Below are 21,741 nucleotides of genomic sequence, written 5' to 3'. Positions count from 1 at the left end.
ACAGAAAGGAAATAAAAGCAAGGAAAATCACACATTCAAAAAACCAGGCAACTTACCTGTCAAGGGTTCAGCAACAATAGCCCATCCCTTTGGAAACTGATGGAAAGGAAATTAGAGCATGGATCACGGGTCTGGAAGCGAGGCAGTGAATGCCGAGGCTCACTACAGCCTTGGATCGTCTTTCACACCAACATAACAAATGCAAGTAAATGGAACGGCAAATAGCAAAATGGAACAGCAAATAAAGAATTGAACGGCAAATCTGGAATGGAACGGCAATAATAAAATGGAATAGCAAATAAACAACTAAGTCTCGCGAGTCATAACCAAACTTAATCTATTAACCCAAATGCACTCTTCACAATCAAATATCAATCTCTCACTCTTAAGGAAAATCAAGCAGAACTCACTAATGGAACAACAATAACTATTGATAAATTATGGAACAACACCAATAGATCATACACACGTAACACGCTGGAATAGTAATCTGATCAATCTTAATTTAACAGCATTATTTCGGAATACAACTTCGAATGAATCTATGACGTAAATGTTCGGTACAAGAGCTCTGTAACGAGACAGTAATAATATTCGGCCAAGACTAATAATCATTCAATCAACTCTGAAAGGATCAGTAATATAATGCAGAGTCAATACACAATTCTATCTGTAAAAACCTTAATGGATTAATCTTAACAGAGCATGTAATGGCGATTCATAAAGCATATCAGATTACCAGATAACAACGATAAGCAAACCACGCATAAATCAAATTGTAGTGGTATAGAAGCAAGTGTCCTCCGGGGCCGGGCCCTTAGCCTCAAGGGTACACCGCTTTGAGTTAATCCAGATGCAGAGGTACGGTAATCACCAAGTTTATATTAACACATAAGACAAAAGTACAATGAACCAGTTCTCAACGAGACTCGATGATCAAATTTGATCTTTTACAGAAAATTACATAAAAGTGTATATGTGTGTCATAGGTTAATAGTGCTGTCTCTTTATATAAAAGTGACGGCGGAGATGTCTAAGTAACAAGATAAATAAAGCAGTGATCCCTCAGGATCAAAGATCCTGAGGGATTCGCCAAACTATCAATCCTTAATCTTTTCTTTTCTTTTCCGCTGAGCTGGTGTCTTCTCCTCCTTTTCCGGGCCGATTTGCTTTGATCTGCTTAGCCTCGTTTGCATTTGGTTTCCCTTCAAAGGGACATCAGTTATCTCATCTTTATCTTTTCCTTTGGAACGTCAACTCTTCGTTTTCACCCTTTCCTGCACAGAGGAATAACAATTATCAGTGATTAAGTCTTGCATATTAATTCACATGTTTTGTTATAATTCTTTATTGTTTTCCAGATTCATGATGCAAAAAGGTTTACAAATTCTACTGAAAAGCTATTGAAATGATCATCAAAAACATACCTTTTTGGTACTCTACACTCATAAAACCCTTATGTGTATAGGGATCAATCATCTTTTATGCTTTATAATTAAAACAATAACAAATGAAAATACACTTGGCACCTTTCTTCACATAAAAAAAAAAGAACGAAGCCTAGCCATAAAATTCACTTGTAAGATTGCATGGCATTGATGACATGAACAAGCTCCATTGTTTCTCACTATCTACACAAGCTCACAACTGTGCACTTGGAAAAATTTCTTGCAATCACATGCAATATTTTCTCTTACAAAAGATCCTAGTATGCAATGTAACACTTATTTCCCCATGGAAGATCACTGAAATTCAACCAACAAGAATAAATTCAATGTTTGATTCCCAGAGGAAATATGGCTTGAGGAATTTGGATTGTAGATTTAATTAGGAAAGTTGGCAAGGTTAACAACTAGTCTAATCAAATCTAACATCAATTAGTTGAGGAGAAACATAGAGCTAAGCATCCATTATCCTCAATGACATGCACCTTGTCATTCAAATGTAGAGGAGGAATTTCCATGACTCAACAGGGCTCAAGATCCCTACTTCACGTTGGGTTCATCACAAATAATCAACACATACCAACACAACCAAGACACAGTTGGTGATCAAGCTAGATAGGGTCTGGTCTCCTTTTGCAGACATATCTCCTTCAACAACAAGATTCTCGAAACTACAACAAGACTCGAACCCAAGCATCAATAATCAATCTTCACCATTGTTTCTTCACACGCACAATAGTTCAAGAATTCAACTCTCACTATCTCTAGTGTGGATATAATTTATATAAAATAAAAGGAAATAAAATAAATGCAAATAATAAATAATCAAAATAATGATTATTTTAATAGCCATTAGTTAGATGAAAAGGCATGTCTAAAAATACATGCCTAGTTATAAAAAGGACACTTGCCTAGGCATATAAGCATGCCCTTATTGTAATAATCATTCATCATTGTACATTCATCTAATTAATAAAATAGCATTTACAATACATTGTGTGTTTTTACATTTAAAGCACAACAACTCTAATTTTTGTTTCTTCAGTGGTATGAGAGCCATTCAAGCCTTTGGATGTTACATGCTGCACAAATATTCCATTAAGTTTAGGTGCTGAAAATCATGGAATTAAGTGAATATTATAAATCTAAATTGTTAAATGAAATTGGAGAAGCATTACAACAAATACGAAAAATAAAAAAACCATTTGTAGAAGCATTAAAGGCTTTTAAAACATCAGATTCAACAACTAAAATAGATGTTGGCATTAATGTCAAAAAAGAGGAAATTCGTAGAGAAAAAATTATTGTAGAAGATGATAAAAATTAGTCTACTACTTTGGAATTATTGCAGATGATGAGGAGGCAAAACAATCCACTATTGGAGAATATGATGGTAAGGCATCTAAAATAAGCTTGCGTGAAGGCTACAGTCTTGAATTACCCAGAAGCATAGATTTTGAAACAAGCAGTCAGAAAACCTATAGAGATGGAATACCCATGATCAGGGGCACTCACATAAACAATAAAAGTAATAGGGACAAGAAAGCAAGACATGGAGAATCTAAACTAGACATAAGATCAACAAAAATGTTGTTGAAGATGATAATGATCTAGACTTATGCAGGAACACAACAAAATACATATATACACATAAACACAGAGATGCACAAGAAATAAAACTTCATTTCATTAATATCAAAGAACTAAAATATGCTTACATAGATGAATGGAAATAAAGTAGCTTAGGTGATGGTAGCTTATCTTTGAGAAGAGATATGGTAGCTACATGCCTCTCTACTGCGTTACAATGAGGCTCAAAGGCCTATTTATTTTCAAGAAATAATGGAAAACCTTAAACATCCAAAAACCTAACCCTAGGAGATGAAGCACCAAAGCTGTAGGTCATGTTTGAGTAAATTGGTACATCAACTTCCGAGGGTTTTAACTTTGCATACAATCTTCGTTTGGCTATCATAATACCTCATTGCGAAAATCTCAAAGATGAGCCAAAAAAAAACTTGGTAACACAATTCGAGTCTTTTTTGGTGTATCCATTTTCACTAAAAACATCTTTTAGTCCCTCAAAATGGCTCCAGAATTTTAGGACCCGAAAAATTGCCCAAAATTGTAAGTTTTTGCTATAATTAAGGAAACTGGAAAGAAACAAAAGTGGGGGTCCAAGTGGAATAGGTGGTTGGCCACCAATATCCACCTGGTTCAATCCTCACCCCTTACAAAGAAATGGTCCCCATTGAGTTGAGTGCTTCCATGAGATAGGGAAATTCTAGTGAATTTTGTCCTTGGTGAGCCACTTTCCTTAGTACAAGAGTTCACCAGCTTTGAGAACCCAATATAATTGGATCTTCTAATAGTGATTTTTCCTAAACTGCATGTCCATGATATGATTAATTGTGGCTGGTTCCATGTAGTCTAGATTTACCTCTATTGGTGTGAGTTGTTTTGCAAATTCTGATGTGTCTAGTAATGGCGGAAAGTATGGTCGAAGTCGGTCCACATTGAACAGTGTGTGCACGCCAAGGAATGGTTGAATGTTGAGCTTGAAAGCCTTGTGCCCTACAACCTTAGTGATGGTGTAAGGACCATATCGAAGTGAGAGAAGCTTGCGGTGGGGCCCAACGATGTGCTCCTTCTTCAAATGTAACCAAACTTTGTTTCCCACTTGGAACTGTTGTTGCACCTAATGTTGATCATGACGCTGCCTGTATTTAGCATTAGCTTTGTCCAATATGTCATGAACCTATCGGTGGATGTGATGAATGTGCTCAGTGAAGTTGTTAGCCCTGTTAGTTTCGGACTAGACATGAGCGGAATCTGCCCGAGTAGCTACAAATGATATGGCCACATTAATGGGACATAGTGGTTAGAATCCCAACCCCACCTAAAATGGGTTGTGGCTAGTTGAGTTATGGAGATATTTGTTGTAGATGTGTTAGACATGGGGGAGCCCTTCATCCCATGTTCGTGGATGCTTCGAATTGTACATATGCAGAATGTGTATGATCATCCTATTGAAGACCTTTTTTTGGAAATCAGTTTGAGGGTGGAAAGTTGTGGACTTAGTGAGGTTGGTATCCAACATCGACCAGAGACTTAACCAAAAAGTACTTAGGAACCTACTGCCCCGATCTGAGATAATTGATTGTGGGATTCCAAAATGTATGCAAACTCATTCAAACAAGAGATTAGAAATGGCTAATGTTGTGATACTCTTCATGCAGGCCGCCAGAATGGCCATCTTAGAGAATCTATTGACGACCATGAAAATTCAGTCATTGTTGTGCTTAGTAGAAGGAAGGCCTAACATGTAATCCAGGGAGATGGATTCCTAAGGTCAACTGGGAGTAGGAAGAGGAGTATATAGGCCTTGCTTCTTGATGGTCAGTTTACAAATGGCCCAGGCAGTGCAATATCTAATGTACTTCCCAACATCATGTCAAAGGTTCGGCCAATAAAAATACTTCTATGGCACTACCACTATTTTTTCTAGCCCGAAATGTCCAATCACCCTAGTGTAGTGTATGTCCAAAATTATCTTCACATGCTCGATTGAAGGAACAAAGAGGTGTCCCAAGTGGCATAACAGTGCATCTTAGAGTTGGAAATTTGGAAATTTCTTCCCTTTGAGGAGCCTTTGGTATGTTTTTGTGAATTTTGGATTTCTCCTTTAAAGATGTGGCCACCCCGCAATCTTGTGCCCAAAAGAGTCAAGCACAATGGTCAGTGGCATGACCACTAGTTAGTGCCATGAGTGGTGGTCAGTTGAGAGAGTCTGCAACATTGTTGGTGCTCCCCTTCTTGTACTTAATGTTCAAATGGAACTATTGCAAGTATGTTGACCATTTATGATGTTGATCATTCTGCAACTTCCCTTATGTCTGTATGAACTGCAAGGGTTGGTGGTTTACGTGGATGACCATTTCCTTCCCCATAATATAATGCTTCCATTATCGAAAAGGTTTCACAATGGAATACATCTCTTTGTCATATGTGGGATACTTTCAGATTGTGTCTGAAAGTGTCTCATTGTGATGTGCCACTAAATGCCCCTGTTGGGTAAGAACTGCACCGATAACATAGTTGGAGGCATTTGTCTCAATCTCAAATGGTTGTTGTAGGTCTGGTAATGTGAGCACTGGTGCAAAGAAGAGGCGATGCTTCAACTCGAAAAATTCCTTATGTTGGGATTCATACCGAAAGAACTTTTCCTTCTCTCTGGCCTTGGTGGCTTGACCCAAAGGCCAAGTTATATGAGATAACCCCAACACAAATGTGTGGTAGAATCTGGCAAGACCCAGAAAGGTGCAAAGCTCTGTTAGAGTGGTTGGGGGTGGGCAATGCCAAATGACTTGTATATTGGCTAGGTCCACATGCACACCTCGCTCATCAATGATTTACCCCAAATATTGAACCTGGGTCATACCAAAGGTGCATTTCTCCAAATTGGCACACAACTTGTGTTGTTGCAGGTGTTGGGAGAACTGCCAAATATGGTGGAGGTGTTCTTCCCAACTCTAGATGAAGATCTGAATGTCATCCAAATACACCACCAAGAATGAGTTGGTGAAGGGTCGCAAGATGTCATCCATCAACCTCATGAAGGTTGTAGGGGCATTCGTCAGCCTAAAAGGCATGACATCCATTCAAAAAGGCCCTCCTTGGATTTGATGGCAATCTTCCACACTTCGGAGGGTTCAATTGGTACCTTGTGATAATCGGACCTCAAGTCAATATTTCTGAAATATTTGTCCCCTTTGAGCTGGTCTAGAAGGTCATCAATCTATGGGATTGGGTAACTATTCCAGACATTGATCTTGTTCAACACACGATATTCAATATAGAGTCTTCAGGTATCCTCCTCCTTCTATACGAACACGATCGAGCTCCCACGAGGTGATGAACTTGGACTAATGTGCCCTTTCTACAACAGGTCCTGAATCTACCTCTTGATTTCATCATTCTCCATAATAGAGTGTTAATGGATCGGTGCATTGGGTAGCGACGTGTCTGAGGTCAGATCGATGGAGTTCTTAACCTGACAGTGTAGAGGTACCACTGTAGGTGAGGTGAAGATGTCCTTGTACTCCTCTACAACCATTTCCATCTGTTGTTGTCATGCGGAGGAGCCATGTCTTGAGGCCATGGACGTAATCTTCTTCTTTCCATGAGGGAGAATAGTAAGGAAAACAAATTTCCTGATCTGGGAAATGATCTTATAGCATTGCTTCACAGTGATCAAATAAACGGCAGTAGGTGCTTCTACCTCTGGTACCCTGTACAACTCATTGCCCAAAGTAATAATAACAGTGTGAGGCCTAGACTCATACACAACATGTCACTTCGACAAGTATGGTTTTCATAATAAAACATCACAAACTTCAAGAGGGGAAACACACACAATACGTCATCTATGAAAGGCTTGATGTTGTACAGAAAGCGGCAATGTTAGTTGATGCAGAGATCTCGCCCTTGGTGAAGCCACCTGATGGTGTACGATGGTAGGTGTGGTGTGGTCGGTAGGCCCAACCTCTTGGGGACCTCTGATGAAATGAGTTTCTTTTGAATCTTGATGTCAATAATGAGCTACAATGGAGAACCCTCCACCCACACCTGTGAGTGTAAGAATCGCTCCCCCTCCTTTGGATCTTTGGGCTCATACTTTTGTATCTTGGTGGAGGAAATGGTGGCACTAGGCTCTACATCGATAATATGATTCCCTTTTTCATTCCCCTTGTAAGTTTCTGACTCAAAGTTGGAACATGCACATGGTTCATAAGCCTTAAGCTCGGTCACCAATGATTGCTTCGATAGACACTCACTTATGTTGTGAGTGGGGCTCTTATGGAACTCACACCATTTCCCTTTGTCCTTCTTTATCTTCAGGGTATTGTTCTTTGCTTGTGGCTTCGGCGGGTTGTCTTTGGTCACCCCACCTTTTCTTTATCATTTGTTCTGTGGTTTGGGGGCACCTGTCCCTTGCTTTAGATTCACATATGCAAAGTCTCGTTTCTTCTCTTTATTTTTTCTCTCGATCTTGACAACATATCGATAGGAAATACCAAGCAAGAATATATCCAAGAACTCCATCTCATCCTCGATGTACTTATGTAGATAACCGATGTACTTGAGTACCAAATGCCACTCAGAATCCTGGATACCCAACTTCATGCGAAGGGTATGGAAAACATTTGTGAACTTCGGCACATCATGGTCCCTTCTATGCCACAACGTGGTCCATTATATGTATTTATCTTCATGTCTCTCGACAGGGTAATATTGTTCCTTCATGCCCTCTCGGAAAGAATTCCAACTTGGTGCGGCTCAAAACAATGAGGACTCCCTCTCCTTTTTTTGTTCATAGTAGGTTTCCCACCAGTCCTTGACATGTGGGGTAGCTTTGAGGAGTGCAAAATTAATCTTTTCCTGATTGGAATAGTCATGAACTCAAAAATATCCTTCCAACATATTTAACCATATATTTACAACATCTGCATCTATCTGTCCTTCAAATATGGGAATGTCAAAGTTAAATTGTACCGTAAAAGGAATGGCGCCTCTAAAGTGGCTACTGGATGAAGATGCCTCGCATGTGGGTAGTCATCGAAGGAACTGGGCAAATCCTTCTATCATTGAGTTTATTTGTTGCTTGAAAGCTTCTTCGAGCAATATTTTGAAAGTATCTCCTTCCCCCTCGTCTTTCTTTTCTTCCGCCATGAGAAGTTATTGGAGTTTGCAAGGTTGATCTTGCAAAGGGTCAACGAGATCGTGCCCTAACTCCCTAAGCCCTAACCTCATTGCAGACATGAAAATAAAAAGAGAGAAAGAGAAGACCACTTTGATACCACTGATCCAAACTTATGAACGAACATAACAAAATACATATATACACATTAACACAGAGATGCAATAGAAATAAAACTTCATTTCACTAATATCAAAGACCTAAAATATGCTTACATACAGAAATAGAAATAAACTAGCTCGAATTATAGTAGTTTATCTCTCAGTAGAGATGTCGCGACTACATGCCTCTCAACTATGTTACAATGACGCTCAAAGGCCTATTTATTATCCAGAAATAATGGAAAACCTTAAACATCCAAAAACTTAATCCTAGGAGATGAAGCGCCAAAACTGTGGGCCATGTTTAGGTAAATTGATACATCAACTTTCCGGGGTCGTAACATTGTAATATGATCTCCGTAAAACTGCCAAAAATAGTATGTTGTGCTACAATTAAGGAAGGTGAAAAGAAACAATAGTGGGGTCCAAGTGGAATACGTGCGTGACCACCAATATCCACTTCGATTAGATAATGAGATAAAACACTACACTTTGAGTGAACAAAGAGGATAAGATATCATAGTGCAAAAATTTTGGAATGTAAAAATAACTAGAGGCAAAGATTCTTAAACCAAAAGTCAAAATTGTTATAGAGATGCAATATCCATGAGAAAAGTCCTGGAAATCAACTATAAAAGCTATAGAGATGGGAAACTCAAATAGACTCCTTGGTAGTCGAGGTTGCGAGCAGACTTAAGCACGTGATTAAAGTCAAGGAGGAAGAGATTATAGATGTAAAAACATAAATTTTGATAGCTTTGAATTTCGATGTGGTGGTGCCCACAACGATCACGTTTGTCAGTTCAGTAATTGAATGCGTCGATTCAATAGAAGGGGTACAATTCGAAAAACCCCAATGTCTTATGGAATTTCTGGTGGAATTGACACTTTTCGAATAAGAATTCCTTTGCTACTATCCTTCATTGATTGTCACGTCGATAATCTACTATGTTGTGCTGCACACGAGTACATGGACCAATGATGGGGCAGTCGGCTGCTACCCAACCCACCAGAGATCGAGTCCCCATTTGTATAGTTGCTTTGCAGTATATTAAGTTTCAATGAATTTGTATAGTTGCTTTGCAATATATTAAGTTTCAATGAAGTTGTAAGGTGATTGTAAGGTGATTTGATGGATGTCAGACAAGCTGACATGTATAATGTAATAAAAAGAAGGCCCCATAATGCTTTTTCTGGGAACTAGCCCCTCTCATTAAAAAAAATGTTGTGCTGATCCTTAATCTAAACCAAAATCACATATGGAAACCAAACCTCCAGAATATGGAAACCAAACCTCAGACAACTCACCGGTTATTCGCTGCACAACATGAGACATGTATAATGTAATAAAAAGAAAGCCCCCTAATGCTTCTTCTGGGAACTAGCCCCTCTCATTAAAAAAAATGTTGTGCTGATCCTTAATCTAAACCAAAATCACATATGGAAACCAAACCTCCAGAATATGGAAACCAAACCTCAGACAACTCACCGGTTATTCGCTGCACAACATGAGAGTGTGTGAAGCTATATTCTAACAAGGAGCTTTGTAAACAGTATGACGGCGCTGATCAAGTATGCGCTCGACGAAATTTGATGGTTGTGTCCAAGTTGAATCGAGTCGCTCTGCCTCCCGTCTTTGGAATCCCTTTTCCTCAAACATCTCAACCCTCAACGTCTTGTCCCTTGATGTGAGGTTTTCCGACTACTATTCAATCCAAACCACATTGTGCTTGAGCCATCCGCTTAGTTAAATAAATTCATTAATTATATAAATTATTTTATATAGATAATTAATAATTATACAATTTAATTATATAATTAATTAACAAAATAATTTAATTACATAATTATATAATTGGACTGAAAGCCGATATTCTCATAATAATTGGGTGGAACATTAATATCGTTTCTTGATTCTATTCGTCCTCTGCCTGTAACTTCTTTTCAGTGAGTATCGAATTTTGGACGGAATATTTAGTAGGTGTGAGTGGACAGGGATTTCAAATTATGAAATCCGTTTCTGAATCATCCAAAAGCCCTCAATTGACGAGACAGGAATAGTTTCTACTGGTTTGGTTCGCACTAACTACAGTGTCTCGTTAAATGCATCCATCAATAATTCCTTCTGCAATAACCTGGGTAATTGGGATTTGTAATTCCATTTTATATTTGAGTTGAATTCGGTATCATCATAATAGAAGTTTCATGAATTGCTTAAAATATCAACCAAATTCTTACATATGAAAAGAAATTGCCCGACGTTAGCGTTATTTTACTCGATGCAGTCGATTTTTCCTACGTTTAGGGTTTTTTCCTCTATGCAGTCGATTTTCCAGACGCTCGGGCCTTATTCCGACGTTAGGGTTTTGTCCTCAATGCGATGCAGTCGATTTTTCGGAGTTAGGGTTTTTTCCTTTGATTTTCCCTCCTGAATGCGGTCCATTTTCCCGACTTTAGGGTTTCTTCCGTCTCCCTTTCTCGTTTACATTAAATGCATTCAGGCATCGATTTGTTTTGGTCTCACTCAATTTTGTTTTCCTGAATTGCAGTGGCATAACCGGCGACGGTGCTCGAAACTAAGGAATATTTACAAGTGGAATCGCGACTTTATTTATTAAAAAGAATGGCCTCCAATGGACTCTGTAAATCGGCTTTTTTGCTTTTGTCACTGACCAGAAAATATTAGATTCCTCCTCCCCAGGACGTGAATGAGAGTCCAGTTTTCAATCAAACTTAAAATAGGTTCTTTCTTCGGCAACATGAATATTACTTTAAGAAAAGTAACGTTAGTATATTGAGGTCGTGCCCACATACAAGATGCCAGGGTTATGATTGTTTATTAGTCACAGATATCGTTATCAAAGAAAACTGATGATTAATTAGCCACGGGAACTTTAATTGATTTTTTTATTACTCTCCCGGTTAAAAAACAGTGGTTTCACAAATAAACCTTGATAGAAGGCTATGCACACCTTTAGAGACAATAGATAGTCCAAAATCGAAATCATGGAGAATGATGTCTCACCAACTTTCAAAATTAATTTCGAAGCAAATCCCCATGTCAACTTTCCTAAATTTTCCTAATGGGCCACACCCTTAAGAGAACAAATTGATACTCTCTTTCCTCTTGAATGCTTCTATCAAAGGGAATTGTACACATCATTATCAAAAGTATACCTTTAGAGAAGGCATTTCACAGCTTTAATGAATACATATGAATACATATTCCAAAATCGAAATCATTTTCGAAATTAATTGCGAAGCAACTCACCATGTCAACTTTCCTAAATTTTCCTAATGGACCACACCCTTATGAGAGCAAATTAATACCCTCTTTTCTTGTCAACTTTCCTAAGTTTTCCTAATGGACCTCACCCTTATGAGAGCAAATTAATACCCTCTTTTCTCTTTAACGCTTCCATCAAAGAGAATTGTACGTCATTCCAGAAAAAGTGAGAGCAACTTACACCGACCGTTGGCCTCTCTCTCCGTGTTAAATCATTGAAGGCATTCAACCTCATTACAAATGATTCACATCTAATGTTTTCCTTTTGGTTCTTGTTTAAATATTTACTTTGATTTTTCCATCTATGCTTCCTAATTACTTGTAATTAAATATATTGTTAATTTTCTATATTAATTATTGAATTTATTTTTAAATAATATTGCAAAATTATATTAATAAAAATTAGATAGTATGTACTTGCTTCTAGATCTTTTATTTTTACCAGGGAGGAATGCACTTTTCAAATGACATATATATGAATAGTTTTATAAATCAAAATTAAGGGAAATTTATTTATTTTATATAAAATTATTATTATTGATTATTTTGTTTCACAAAATGAAATGGCACATGATCACATTTGTTTCACAAAATGAAATGGTACATGATCACATTTGATGTTTTCACTGTCACATTTAATTATTGAGAAGATATTTTCTTTCCATATATATATATATATGAATTTAAATTTTCTTTCCAAAAAAATGCACATAGTTGCTATTTTAAAGTGAGATGAAAATATGCATCTTAAATTTTGCTAGAAATTTTTTTTTTAGCAAAATCTTTAGACAAAACTCTTCCATATTATCATAGATTTCTATTTAACCAAATTTTAAAAAATATTGAAGCTCATAAGTACATTTTTAACTATAAATTGTTTCATCATTAGGTGAGGAAAGACATTAAAACAATACTTATTGGAAAGAAAAAATCATATTTCGCAATTCGAATTCATTAGAGAGTCCCATCTCCTATCACCAAGGCTTCCTTTGCAAGACAATCTCCCTAAATATTAAATTCTCTATGGAAGTGTTGCTTGATCACTGAATGAAGTTATTCATCTAGTCAATACAATACTATCCAATCAAATTAAGCCCTTAAAACATTCAATCAGTACTTTAGAATCTCTTTCTTCTTGTATATGATGAACATATTTGGCCTTGGAAAATTATAATAATGTTCGAAGCGTCAATAACTTTGCTCGAGTATCCAAGCCTCTCCAAGTTCTAGTCTTTGAGCCTAAAATAATGATCATGACTGAAATGAAAAACAATACTACAACCCCAAGCGCCCCTCAAACCTTGACATGTACCATTGAAATAACTCTAATGAAAAGCTAAAGTGATAGATGGCTCTTACCTAGGGTTGATTCTTGAAACCCTGCCTTTATTTTGTTATTTACAATAAGAATATTTGATGACATGGACCACCACAATTGTGTATCCCCAAACTCTTTCAAAAAACACTCACTTTGTTTCCAACCATAGTCCCCATGTATTAGATATTGAGAATGCTTTAAATGCTTTAATATGGAAAACTACAAAATGCCTCATGGTCTACTAATCAAAATAATAATAATTCCACAAACACAAACAACCCAATAATATGAGAACTTATTTCCACACTTGAACAATGATTGGACACAAGAAAAATATATGATCCACAAATGCGATGCTGCTCATAGACAACATCTACCTATTGGGACCTCACCATCCCCACTTTTAGTTATTGTACCAAGTCAAAACCCCATTAGTCAACAACTTGTCATCTTCCTCTATCAACATTATAGCTCAATAATTTATATAGGATAAAAAATCTTCATTGTTGATCTAGATTCCCTAATAAACCTATCATCTCTTTGGGCAACCACTCTTGATTCCCACCATCAAGCTCTTTCCAACACTAATCTAATTTTAAGAAAGTAAGCCCCTTTCCTTCAGTAGACTTAATAATTCATCACAACATATATCATAAAATTATTCTTAGATTTGAAAATCTACAATATGGGTGTTTATTTTCTCCTTCGATTTCTAGATTTGTGAATTATTGTTTATTGTGCATGCATAGAAATTATAATTACACAAAGAATAGAGACCAATGAAGTAAAAGCTCACAAACCATAATTGACACAAGATGTATCATGGGAAACCCTTTGAGGAGAAAACCCTACTAGAAGGTGGGGCTCCCCTACTCTCTTCCTTTGTATGGAAAAAATGATGCAAGTACAAAAAAGACAAGCTTGTAGCCTATGGTTTGCTAAAGTGCACAAATCCTCTATGTTATCTCTCTCCCTATCCCTCTCTGCTACTCTGATCAGTTAGACCAAAATACACATTAATAGGGTGAGATCCCTTTTCCTCCTAGTGGCCCTACTATAACACATCCCAATAGTTGAATAGTGGTTAGTTTTAACTACTTCATCTCTTAAAGAGAGTTACAAGATGGACACTTCTAGAGTCATTTTCATCATGATCACATGACTAGCTCCTTTACCATGAACAATGATGGCTAGTGTGACAGCCTCTCTAATTATGGTGGTAAAAACATGAAGGTGAACTTCTTAGTGGTAGAACTTTTGCATGTGGATTCTGATTGAGCCCATTCTTGCATCATTGGAATGGTGTCTTCATAAGGTAGGGCATGTTCCTTTTCATTATTTAGTATGGAAGACTCATAGAATTCAAATTATTTACATTAACCACTTATTAAATGTAAATGTATGGGGATCCACTGAATTTATAAGTGTTATCTCGAACCTTTTCTAGTATCTCAAAGGAGCCATATCATACAGCCTTGAATTTCTTACTAGGACCCTGTAGTGGTAGTGTAGCCACTCTTGCCACTGCTTGTTTAATTGTAACCATACTATGTTTCCCACCTTGAAGGACTTCTTGTTTTGAGTTAATCATACCTAGACTTCTATTTTTTTGTGACTTTTGTAGTGTCTCCTATGCATGTATATGGATACCCCTAACTCCTCCTTTCTGCCCATATGCAATATCCAAAGATGAAGTAAACAAGTTGTATAACTTCCATATTTTTTTCCCAAGCCTTCATAGGCTTTTGATTATAATCCCTCAAATGCTGAACCAAAGACTTATTCACCACTTTTGTCAGGTGTGTGGATGGAATGTTGTAGGCCTATATAACTTTGTGTCCATGTTTTCCCACAATGCACTATAATGTAGTCTACTACACTACTTTAACCAAAAATTGCTTCGTCTCAGCAAAATAAAGTTTATTTTCTTTGTGAAGTTTATTCAAATTGTCTGTGCAAAATGATGTTTATTCAGATGCACAAATTAGTCAGGCAAATTATTCAAATGTTAAAATTGTAATGTCCGAGGTTAAGTATACCAAAATCAAAATGAACCGCGGAATCAAAACGCTGCAATCACAATATCCAGTCTCTAATATCATCTTAATATTCATATTAATCAACAACCAACCCGTAGTAATAATGTCAGGAGCATTCCGCTTCGGACTAGCGAGGTACATGCTAGGCTATTTGTGAAATGGAAGGTTCTGTGATATCTATACTGCTGTAGCTATGCTTGAGTTGTGTTACCTAAATTTCAGTCCGGTCAGTATCTGAAGATGAAAAATGGAATTGGTGGGTTTCCTGTAGCTTCCACATATTGAACTGCTCCAATACCCTATCTCGAAACTTCAAGTACAGTTTAAAGGATTAGGGATACAGGTTACTGTTATTTGAGCCTCATGGGTTGTGTTCCTGAGTGTAGATGTAGTCCACATTAGCAGCTAGTGTGCGTCTCGTCAAGCATTCTTCCTCATCAACGTTGTTGCAGCTTTCTTCAAAATCATTCATCTGTGGATCTTGATCTGCATGCTGCTCTGTCTTCGGCCCGCCTGTGGGAAACTGCAACAATCATATCATGGTTAAAAGATCGTGTGCAGTTAAGGCTGATATTGCAAAATAATCATCAATATAAGGAAATCCCACAGGGAACCTCCTTCAACTTACATTCTGGCCCGTTGATTTTTCTGTTAGGATCTGCAACTCGTTCAATACATGATTCTTATCTGCAAGCAGAAGAGAAAACCTACTTTAGATTGCCGTAATGCAAAGGCAGACTCCATGACGATGACTCTTAATGATCATAAGTTCTCTATGTCTATAAATAACACTAATTCCTATAATCTTGTAATAATAGCAGAAAGAATCCATAAACAGAATCTGCAATTATGTTTCCATGGTGGTAGAGTATTTAAGGTAGTATTTTGTTGGATTCAATCAAAACATAAGAACTAATGGTACTGGAACAATAAACCTGGCTGCTTGATAACAATTTCCAAACTATTAAAATGATAACAACGCGAAATATGGTTTTAGGTTCATAAATTAAAGATATATGCAAGAAAACAATCATCTATTCTAAACTGTTCAACATGATAACTTCGGATTTATGAGCAGTAATGGGGGATTACAAACAACAAAATATAGAACTATGGTGAGACCATAGGATGAATTAGTGAGAAAACCTGTTGCCAGGGATGGAATCGCATTTGCCTTACTGCAAAATAGAATGGCGTATACAAGTAAAATGAGTATCCTGTGCTGTGTTTTTGTAGCAGCCATTTCCATTGAGCACTTCACAAACCTACACGTCTGAGAAATTTTGGAGCTCCTTGTGATAAAATATGTGATTCCCCTTACCAATGGAAGTGGAAGACAGAACCTGAGATTTCAAAATCAGAACAATTAGTGAGCAAAAGGAACCAAAATCTACGACATTAGAAGGGAGATCCGGCTGGGCTGTCGACACAATGCATGGCATGGCCAATTATATAGGAGAGGCCATTCACCATGACTTCAGTATCTTAGAGTTAAAAACAAAACAATAATTTAGAGTTTAAACGACTCGGCGATAAATGGAATCTTCGCGTGGGCATATTTGATGTATTGCGATGGAATCTCTACCATTACGCATAGGATATACTCTGTACTCTGGCATGGTGTCAATCATGACTCGCCATTCACCATGACTGCAGTATCTTAGAGAAATAAAACAATAATTTAAGGTTTAAACCACTGGGTGATAAATGGAATCTATACCTTATTTGATGTACAATGGAATCTGTATCTGGCATGATGTCAGTCGTGACTCGTGAGTCCGCTGGCTGCTGGATTAATTATGTTACGGCATAATTATTTCCCCGCTCTTACTGTCAAATCTGTTTGACAAAAGCGTGTGATTTATATTAGGTTTGAGATCTACCGCACGGAAATTCATACACGGCACCCTATTTATTAAAATATATGGTGCGGAGCATAAATTGTTTGCAGTATAGTTTATGCTAATATTATAATTAGCAAAATTGTTTGCAGCATAGTTTAGGAGGGTTACATTATAATTAGGAAAGTTATCTTAGTAGGTGTGGTTAATATATGATAATTAGAAAAATTATATTAGTAGATGTGGTTAATATATAGTAATCAGTAAAGTTATATTAGTAAATGTAGTTGATATATGGTGATGGTTGTTAATATATATTGATTTGTATTATTTTTTTGTTTTTTTTTTTTATATTTTTTATTTGATTTAAAATAACATTATAATTAGTAAAATTGTTTGCAGCATAGTTTAAGGAGGGTTACATTATAATTAGCAAAGTTATATTAGTAAATGCGGTTGATATATGGTAATGGTCTTTAATATATATTGATTTGTATTTTTTATTTTTATTTTAGTTTTTATTTGATTCAATTTGTAGTTTGTTATTTTAATAATTTGTAATATAATTTTGTGATTATATTACATAAACCTGAAAAAATAAATATGAATTTATAAATGCAAGGTAGTTGATATTTGAAATTTAATCTATTGATGTAAATAATACCACAAAAGTATGACATCATCTTTTATTTATAATCATGAGATAAAAATTTGGATTTAAAGAAAGATTAGTCTACAAAAATTCAAAAAGAGCTCCTTATCAAGCTAAATATTTTAACGTGCACAATTGAAATTCACTCAAATAAAATTTAAAAATATATCTAGAACATATAATTATGAAATGTAAACTACTTTATATAAAATTTAGTCTTCACTATGTCTCTATTTCAAACCTCATAAAGAAAGTTAATGATGAAAACTTTTTAAAGAAAATAAACAATCCTCTACCATAATTAAGAAATATATGTTTCTATATAATATTTAAAATTATTATTTTATAAAACTATAATGGTAAAATATTTTCCCTAAATTTTATTAAAAATAAAAATAAAAAATTATAATACTATTTAATCTATAAAAATTTAACTATAAAAAATGGTCCTTAAAAGCCCTCACATTCTCTCAATTTCAAAATGGAACAATACTACTAACAAAATCAAAGTTTTATTTTAATCCAAGCTTCATGTTAAAAGTTTACCTTTAAAAGTTAAGCTATATTCTATATAGAGTGGAAATTTAATAATTCTATCTTAAAAAATTCTAATAAATAATTATTCTTAAAGGTTAAGTTATATTCTATATAGAGTGGAAATTTACGAATTCTATCTCAAAAAATTCTTTTCTATGAAAAACAATTATTCTTAAATGTTTTAACTTATTTTAAAAAACATATATATATTTAAAAAAAAACCTTTATTTTTATGAAACAAATCATAATTATTCTTAAATATTTTAATTTATTTTAAAAGACATATATTTAAAAATAAAAAGAAATTTTATGAAAGACAATTATTCTTAAATGCTTTAACTTATTTTAAAGACATTATTTTTTTTTTAAATTAAACTTTAATTGTGTCAAACAAACAATTAAATTTATTCACTATTATTATAAACCAATTTAAAAAACTATTACATTTAAAATTTTGACTTTATACCTGAATGTGGGTGATAACCATGCTATTAATGGCGATTAGACGGACAGGTGGCCAGAGGACTGGCCACATGGGCGCTTGCATCCCCTCCCATGCCAGCATGGGTGCACTGGTCAAGGTTTCTCCATCATTCGCATAGCAATGGCCTCCACAGACCATAATGTTGCTCCTCCTCCCTTGCTCCACAACATTTGCCCACCTCATGCAATGGAGCCTTATTCTTGCACAGTCACCGAAAGTCGCTGCTGGTTGCTAAGCTGTGTAGACCTTGGTAATGGGTATCACTTCTCCCACACCAGGCTCTGCAATCTGACACCACTTCGCTCATTCTCTGCTCAACCATTCAACCAATTTCCCCACTGATAGCTCTACTTCGAACACTGCCATGGCTTGCATCTGCCACCGAATGCGTAGCAGGAGAGGGGGATGTCGTGGTGGTGGTATTCGTCCTCCTCTGACGCCTAACCCAGATTCAGTCTTCCCCTCCCCTTCCACTAACATCCCAAATCCTTATGGCTCCTTCTCTGGCCAATATCCTAATACCAGTAGTGGCTAAGGACGAGCTCAGCTCCAAGGTGCTAGCCGAAGGGATGTCACTGTCCATACAACCAATTTTCCCCTCCCCCCTCACCCCGCTCCCCACACGACATAATTTCGCTTCTGTAGCACCTTGAATAAGCCTGTTATCACCGCCATAGTCACCATCACTTTCTCTGAGGAAAACGATCCTCTGGAAGCTCTACGAGAGAACAATGGTGAGCAGTAGAGGGCTGCTCAAAGGAACAGGAGTGCCCGCAACCTAGGCAAGCAGTTTCTGGACCAGGATGTCGCCACCCCGCATGGCAAGGAGTCAGGTGGCAGTGAGCAAGCTACTGAAGGTGGAGCTGGAGACACGCAGACTCCAAGAGGCAGAGCGGGAGACACGTGTGGCCCACATGCGGCTACAGGTAGCTTCGCTGGCATTCAACCCACTCGTGGACTTCAGGCTTGCACGTCAGCAGAGGAGGAGGAGTGGTACCAGTACGCAAGTCTCATTGAGGAGGAGCCTGCCCCAGACGACCTCTAGAATTGACACTTGGCAGCCAGGTGTCGGCCTTTCGCTAGCTGGGTGTCTCTTCTACTGACTGGCTATTTTCTGCTATTTTTTTGTTCTCTCAAAACTTTCCTAGTAATTTTTGTCATGTTTGATATTTTTTCGTTAAAACTGATAACCACTGTGTGGATTTTCTTCTGCCTTCATGGAATGGTTTCCCCATCGATGGGGCAGTCGAGATATTTTTTGATAAACAATGTTCAGCACTGCTGAGGCCCGAGCCTCGTTGTAATCATATTTTGTTTCATATTAATAAAATAGTTTTACTTAGAAAAAAATTCACTTTATAACTAGCTAAATTATATAAATTAAATAGCTAATGAATACACATAGACACCAATCCATAATAAGCATGAAAATATTGGTTTAATGATACATTTCACTTTTTATTTTTTTGTTCAAAAAGCTTTCATTATATTTTTGGGAATATAGATCTTACAAAACATGTCTGAGTCCCCTTTGTATCTTCAAAATGCTTTCATTAGATTTTTGGGAAAACAGATCTTACAAAACAGGTCTTCGTCCCCTTTTGTATCATTCTGTGAGACATTTTAGCCATGTTCGTCTAGGCAAATCCGAAAAATAACTTAGAATTGATATTAACATATCAAGGACAGGGATGAGGGGGAGTACATGGGGAGATGAAAAGTATCCAGCACAATAGTGCATGTGGAAATCAATATGTTCCACCTTTGTGAAAGTGGTCATTTGTGGGATGGTGGCTGTGGTAAAAGTTTGAGTTGTTCTAGACTTTAATTTTGGTTGTATTTAATATCATTAATGTAAGCCACAATTTCGTTATGATCTTCATCCCTGTGATCCTTGAGAATGTCCATATTGATTTGGATATTGCAGAGTTTCTCAACCATGGATTCCATGGTGGCAAGGGGCTACTACATTTCGTGAAGACTAAGTCGAAGATAGACACTGCATCCTCAGTTTACTGACTATTAGAGTGCCCACACAATGAGTTGTGGCTTGATGCGTGACGCCACAAATGAACCTATTGACCTCCCCCACAGCGAGCAGGAACTCGTTGGCGAAGCATGGGGAGCTTGGTGAATGGGGACGAACAGTTGACTCGGCAAGCCAACAAGAAAATTTCCAGTAACGTGCAAGGAAGGAGAGAAATACCTGGACATAGATACAAATACCTAGGAAAGACACACACCCAAACCTAAACCGAGACACTATAGACATGAACCCAAGACAGGTGAGCTTTCTCCCAACATAGCAACTCTAGGAAACAAAAGACACTATGCTATATAGGAGAAAGGACACAAACCATGAGACCCGCCTTGAGTGGGCTTCCAAATAGAACATAAATGTGATAAGAGACCTGTGTAGTCCAACACCGACACACATAAAAGCCATGAAAAGATTCTAACATATACTTAGCTGCGAGATGAACCCAAACAAGTGACAATTGAGACTTTCGAGCAAAACTGTAAGAAAATAAATTGAACAAAAGGAATACCACATATTCCTTTTTCCTTGTAACAGAGGGGGGCTTCAAGAGCCTCCAACGACTGGAATTCCAATGATAGGAAACCAAAATGGAGGTAGGGAGCTGAAACAAAACGCCATCCAATTAGGTACGTGGATCCCAAGTTCAATATTGAAGACTCAGAACAAAACAAGCCGAAGCCGACCAAGTTTCCTTGTTGCCTCTCATCCAAGGTGATGGCTCCAATGAGTCTCCATGGATCCTCAATCTCGATCTAGAATCCTCCGTCTGACCTAAATTCATCTCCCGAAATGCCAAACTGGAGAGGGATGAGCATATGCGTAGTGATTTAACTGCTGGAGACATTGGTGAGATGTTCATGCGCGTGAAGGGACTGTAGGGACAACATTTACTAATCGCCACTAAACACCTCGTGGAGGAGGGGAGAACCCCAAGGACAGCCTTTGTGCCAAATTTTCATTTGAATTGTCACCCCCCATCAGGGGTTACATCTCACCTTTTTAAAATAAAATAAGAAAATTTTAAATTATTATTATCATTCATAATAATAATATCATTTGGTGTCAATATGAATTTATTTTAAAATAAAGATGGGTGAGGGGGAGATGGCGAGCGAAACAGCAAGCGAGGCTCTAGGGTTTTGACAGGCTTTGCAGGCGGCAGGTCTGCCAAACACTGCACCAAGGGCAGCCGCAGGGCGGCAGAACGCAGACGCACGGCAACATTCGGACGGACACG

At 37.1% G+C, this 21,741-nt stretch overlaps 1 protein-coding gene across 1 annotated transcript; it reads right to left on the bottom strand.

Annotated features, from left to right (window-relative positions):
• Positions 1-14,994: 14,994 nt before the first annotated feature.
• Positions 14,995-16,438, bottom strand: LOC149191379 (uncharacterized). Its single transcript, XM_089406227.1, has 3 exons — positions 16,096-16,438; positions 15,578-15,636; positions 14,995-15,472 (listed from the first exon to the last, which is right to left on the bottom strand). Exons 1-3 carry the CDS (start codon positions 16,196-16,198, stop codon positions 15,311-15,313), a joined length of 324 nt encoding a protein of 107 aa, XP_089262353.1. The 5' UTR covers positions 16,199-16,438; the 3' UTR covers positions 14,995-15,310.
• Positions 16,439-21,741: the final 5,303 nt, after the last annotated feature.

The sequence above is a fragment of the Pinus tabuliformis genome, chromosome 2_2, assembly GCF_031772625.1.
Source record: "Pinus tabuliformis cultivar Carrire ecotype Pingquan chromosome 2_2, CPIR1, whole genome shotgun sequence".
NCBI classification, from domain to species: Eukaryota; Viridiplantae; Streptophyta; class Pinopsida; order Pinales; family Pinaceae; genus Pinus; species Pinus tabuliformis.
This window is presented reverse-complemented; position numbering and strand designations above follow the sequence as displayed.

Excerpts from the sequence above, each read along its gene's own strand:
- LOC149191379 (XM_089406227.1), bottom strand. The coding sequence starts at position 16,198 with ATGGAAATGGCTGCTACAAAAACACAGCACAGGATACTCATTTTACTT. Across the intron at positions 15,637-16,095 it reads GATTCCATCCCTGGCAACAG|ATAAGAATCATGTATTGAAC; the intron begins GTTTTCTCACTA and ends TTCTGCTTGCAG. Across the intron at positions 15,473-15,577 it reads AAAAATCAACGGGCCAGAAT|TTTCCCACAGGCGGGCCGAA; the intron begins GTAAGTTGAAGG and ends TGATTGTTGCAG.